Here is a 5,843-nt window from a genome sequence, read left to right on the forward strand (position 1 = left end):
TTTTCATCGATGATATGGCCGCAAAAGTTAACTGACGACTTGCCAAAACAACACTTGCTAATATTTAGTTTAAAACCATAAATTTGAAGCTGTTCAAGCGTCTTGAAGAGCTGCTGTTTGTGATCGTCAGGGTTCTCTCCTGCTGCGACCATGTCATCGATAAAACCAAATGTTGAGGTTCCACTGAGCATTTTATCAACTATGGCTTGGAATTCCGCAGGCGCTGCTTTGACTCCTTGGTGAAGGCGACTTACTTTAAACATTCCAACGTGAGTGTTGATTGCCATAATTTCCTTGGCATCATCATCAACTTCGACTTGAAAAAAAGCGTCGGACAAATATATGGTACTGAATATTGTCTTTCCTGCAAACTTAGCGAAAATTTTATCGGGTGTCGGCAAAGGGTATATGTTTGGCTCAAGTGCATTGTTAAGATCAGTTGAATAATCAGCACAGATCCGCAATTTGCCATTCTTATTTTTAACAACCAAGATAGGAGCTGCCCATTGGGAATACTTGATTGGACTGATAATGCCAAGATGTTGAAGACGTTCCAGTTTAATTGAAATGGGTTCGCGAGCTGCTTGCGGAACTGGTCGAGCATTCCGAAATATTGGATGGGCTCCAGGCTTCAGCTTCAGAGAAACTTTTCCTTTGTTGAAACAGCCAAGTCCCTCGGAAAAAAGCTGCGGAAATTTCTCGCAAACTTCAATGGCCAAGTCATCACCAGTTGATTTTATATGTTTGCAAACAGAATCAAAGGGAACACTCCCAAGATCGAAAGAATTAATCCAAGGTATACCAAAAAGATTCAAATCAAGTGTATCAACCTGCAATTTGATTACAGTTCCGTTGACAACTGGACTGATATACTTTCGGTTAGAGATTGCGTGAACGATAGCTTCAACTTGATTCGAACTGGGATTTTTATCCCTTGAAATTTTTCATAAAAGCACAGAAACCTGTCTTATGCCCTTTTTCATTACATTCGCCACACTGCTTGTCCTTGCATGGACAATTATCACTCCAATGTATTTCGCCGCAACGAAAAGAGGCCAAGCGAGGAGTGTCGTTTCTTTGGTTCCGAACCGTTGACTTGTCTTTGTTGAATGATGACTTTGAGTTTTTATTTTGTTGAACAGAATGAACTTCTTGAGCAGCGAATGCCTCGCCAACTTTACCCTTGTCAAGCTTCAAGCAAATTATACGCTCGGCTTCGTTGATCAAATCCTGCAAATTCAGCTTGTGAACGTCTGCACGTGCGGCCGTATCTGTTACCCTCTCCAACTCTAAATACTGATTGTCAACTTTCGTTAGAAGCTTTTCCAGGATAAGCGAGTCCTTGACGTGTTTTAAGCCACTCACAAATAACAAAACTTTAAAGTCATCCGCAGTACAATGAGAAATGTCAAACTTCTCGGCGGGCTTATTTATACGAGCAGCATACATGCTAAAATCCTCATGGTCGAACTTTGCGAGGTTAAAGCACCTATGACGCATTGCGAACTTTGTTTCTTTATAACCGAAAAGTTTCTTAAGTGTTGTCACAGTGTTCTCAAATGTACAATCTTGTGGTTTAAGAGGTAAAATTGAATCCGCATAACGTTGATACTGTTCCTGATTGAATTTTTGGAATAGAAGATTGATTTGTAAAAACCGACTCATAGCGTTTATAATAAGCCTCAAACGTTTGATTGCTGTCTGGGTCATATTCAAAATTGACCATAGAATCGGCCAAACATTTAACTTTAAATGCTATTGAATCTTGAGCAAGAACGGCTTGATCTGCAATCTGTGCCGGTTGACCTTGAAGAACGCGCTCAAGCAGATTCTGCATCAAATTCTTTTCTTCTTGGTGTTGCTTCAAAATCTGTTGATTTTGTACTTGCAATGCCTCGAACAATGCCTTGAATTGTGAGTGATCCATTTTGCTGAATGCGTGTTTTCTAAACTAAACTCGTCGCCAATGTAGTAAATCGTAATTATTTAATGAATAATGAAGATTTACATAGATATGTTTATTCAATTGCAAAAGAAATTAAACTCATAGTTTTCAAATCGGTAAAATAATTTGGCGTCGGCCGCTGTGGTGTAGTTGTAATAGGGTTGCCAGATTCTGAAACGGGGAAAGGAGTACATTTCTATTTTCGATAGAAAAAAAAACAGTACAAAACATAAAAAGGGAGAATAATTTTTTTTTTAATTTTTTGTGCAATTTATTGTTACAAATTACCATTAATTAGGTACAAACAAATAAAGATATCATAGAAAACTTCTTCAAAGCAACAATAAATGTTTAAAATAAATAACTAAGTTCTACAAAAGAATTCCAGAGTCTTCCTGAATGTGTGGTCACATTTTTAATTTGAGCCTTATAATTGATTTAACATTTTTCTGACATTTATACCCGTGCGCCCTGCACCCACCTGGCTACGACCATGCTTACACCTGTTCACTATCACCCTTAACTTTGCTTACTAAGTAGTGTTTGCCACGACATGAATGGCATAGTAAAGGGCGTAAAGTAATAACTTTCGCACAGGTTTTTTAAAAAATAAAAGGGTTATTTGTAGATTTTACGAAACAAGCATTTTTTTGGTAACTTTGTAAATATTTTACTTAAATTTTTTTAATTAGTTTTAAAATTTAAATCCTTATTTGCATCTGCATCTGGTCAAAGCAACATCGCAAAATATAGAAAAAAGGTTTTTTTCTTAACAGCGGTCGTCCCTCGGCAGGCAATGGAAACCTCCGAGTGTATTTCTGCCATGAAAAACAGCTTCTCGGAGTCGGCGTAAAACTGTAGGTCCCTCCGCTCTGTGTGACAACATCAAGGCGCACGCCACAAATCGGAGGAGAAGCTCGGCCAAACACTAAAGGCTGATTCACATACAACTTTCTTCGCTTTGCTTGATAGTTCTTTGCTTTGACATATAAGATCGGTGTAGGCGTATGCATGAGTATGCTCACATAAAAGACGTTTGAAGCAAAGCAAAGCAAAACCAAGCAAAATCTTAAGCAACTCTCAACTTTTGCCCGCCTTGGCAATCAGCTGTCTACACGTATCTTTTCTCGTGCGCTTGCATTCAATGACAAAAATAGGGTAAATAGGAATTTGTATTGCTATTATTAATGCATATTATTATATGTTATCTATTTTACAGATACACAGATACAAAAATATGGAGGAAAAGGAGAACGCAAAAGCTCTCAAAGCGTTTATTGTAGCATACCTTCTGCGATTCGCGCTTTGTTGTCAAAGTTTGAACTCTCAAGCAAAGCGAGGAAAGTTGTATGTGAATGGTCCTTAACATATGTGTAAGCTTTGGAAAATGAGTACATGTTTTTTCAGGTGTATTTTTTCTTTGACTTTGTATTTATAAAAACAAAAAACTGTATAGGGTTGGTCGAATGAATGGCCTCCTAGTACCCAGTTCCGAGTCTTTTCGATTGCTGAGTATGAGGCCTTATGTTGGACAAAAAACGGAGTATAAAGGAGCCAAATGGGGGAAATTAGTCTATGGTTACAGAAGATATGTAATAAAGTAACCGACGAAGACTTGCGTGCAGCTTGCGCTTTTCTCTCAAAGTGTTTACCGCTGGTAAACTCAAATGAAGGTTAAAATTTAAAAACGAATCAATAAAATTTAAGTAAAATTTGTGGATAATTAACAATAAACTAGTTTTTTCGCCAAATCTATAAAGACCACTTTTATTTTTCAAAAAAAAAAACTGCAAGTTATTTATTTACACCCTGTATATGATAAAATATTAGTAGCTGGATAAAGGAGTACAAAAGATGTACAAAATTAGGAAAGGAGTACATTTCCAGATATTTTTTTGGGTGTACAAGTGAGTACATTGCAATAAAAAGGAGTACGTTTACTCCCAAAAGCAGTACGTCTGCCAACCCTAAGTGATAAGCAGTGCACGCTTTCACTCATCAGCGCCTGGGTTCAAACCCTGGTTAAAGCAACTTCGCAAAAAATATAGATAAAGGTTTTTTCTTAACAGCGGTCGTCCATCGGCAGGCAATGGCAAACCTCCGAGTGTATTTCTGCCATGAAAAACAGCTTCTCATAAAAATACAATCGCCTTTCGGAGTCGGCGTAAAACTGTAGGTCCCTTCGCTTTGTGTGACAATATCAAGGCGCACACCACAAATCGGAGGAGAAGCTCGGTCAAACACTACCATATGTGTAAGCGCCAAACTATTATTATTATTATCAAAATAATTTGACAAACAGTTTTTAAGGAATGAAATTCAACGCAAAGTCAATAATCAAGTCTCGAACACCCTTTTTATCCATTTGTAACACCACTATCGATAGTTTGACAGCTCCAGTTTGTGCTAACCAATTTATTATTTTTGTGCGTTTGCATCCAATCACCGCGCCCTTCATTTAAATTACATTTGCACAAAAAATTTTTTGAAAATCGCTTAAAAATCACTGAAATAAACCATCGACAAAATACACATAAAGAAAGAAGCAAAACAGAAATAGCAAAATTCAAAATTACGAACGTCACACACTTTTTTCTCAATTGCTCAGTGGCTGCTTCTCAACCGGTCAGATCTGTTCTAATTGGTTCATCATGGTGAAATGAACTGAAGGTGGCGCCTTCCCGAAACCGCTACTTTGGTTTTGCCGACTTTGACATTTATGGCAATACGTAAATAAACTTTTTGTTTAGAAACAAGTGCAAACGTATTGTGTACTTTCAAGTGAAAAATCAAAGTAATTCGCGCGTACTGAAGTAAAAAACGTTTTATTTGTAATAAAAACTTTATAAAAATGTCGCGTCGTGTGTTGAATTACAGCAGCCGTAGGGGTAAAGCCCCCAAATGCAGTTTTTTTTTTGTTTCCCCGCGACGACGCCTTGGCCAGAAAGTGGACAGAGTTCTGCCGGCAGGAGAAGCCATACAATGTAGACACCAGCGTAATATGCATGAAGCACTTTACGGACCACTTTAAAACACGACATGTTAAGTTGAAAACGTTGAAATACCACAAATTACAAATTCAAATCGGAGGTAAGCAAACATCGACCACTTTCTGCAGGAAAACATGCGCTTTTTCGGCACCTGCTATTACAAACACAAAAATTTAAAATAGTTAATTAATAAGACCTTTTCTTTTGAACACATTTAAAGAGTGGTTGTATATTTTTTGTTAACGTAGTGCTTAATTTGCTATATTCAAAGATGGCTTGAGAAATTGGTGAATCGAGAAGAAAGCACGTTTTCTCTCTGCAAATTCACAATTGTCAACTCATTGTTCTTTGCTATATTCTTTTTTTACCCGTTGCCACAAATGTCATTCTGCGCAATCTTGTATTCTATCGTTCTTGTTGGTTCATGAACATGATTCAATAATACAAGGTTCGATAAACTGACAGTTGTCTCTCTCGCACCGCTCCCTTAGCAGTGGCACCGTGTTGCTTCTTTGCACATTTACATGGAAACAGTGTAGCTTTGGTGTGATATAGAAGTATGAGCGTTTGTGCAATATGTTTATTTGTATATGCATATGAAGCATATTTAACTGATGAAAGCATAAACTGTTTTTAAATGGGATGTTTACATCAATCTCATAGTAGTCTTATTTTAATTTTGAGTCATTTTGCATTTTTTATACAGCTAAATAGCACATAAATTACGTAAATTACATAGATACATCAATATTACGTTCAAAATTTCGTTTAAAATGCTAGATTTCCTGCAAAAACTTTAGAATTTACAAAAGGAATTTCACTACTAATTGCCTACTTTGCATACTTTTCTCTACCATTTTCGCACCAAGAGATTTCATTCCTCCCCTTTTCTCCGTCCTTCGTAAATG

At 37.1% G+C, this 5,843-nt stretch overlaps 1 protein-coding gene across 1 annotated transcript; it reads right to left on the reverse strand.

Annotated features, from left to right (window-relative positions):
- Positions 1-986: 986 nt before the first annotated feature.
- Positions 987-1,927, reverse strand: LOC108377113 (uncharacterized; the record flags this gene model as incomplete). Its single annotated transcript, XM_017633374.1, has 2 exons — positions 1,682-1,927; positions 987-1,617 (listed from the first exon to the last, which is right to left on the reverse strand). Coding segments are annotated over exons 1-2 (877 nt in total), but the record flags the coding sequence as incomplete, so codon positions are not given.
- Positions 1,928-5,843: the final 3,916 nt, after the last annotated feature.

This window comes from Rhagoletis zephyria, unplaced genomic scaffold (genome assembly GCF_001687245.7).
Source record: "Rhagoletis zephyria isolate East Lansing unplaced genomic scaffold, Rhagoletis_zephyria_1.1 Rzeph_scaffold_11496, whole genome shotgun sequence".
In the NCBI taxonomy this organism is placed as follows: Eukaryota; Metazoa; Arthropoda; class Insecta; order Diptera; family Tephritidae; genus Rhagoletis; species Rhagoletis zephyria.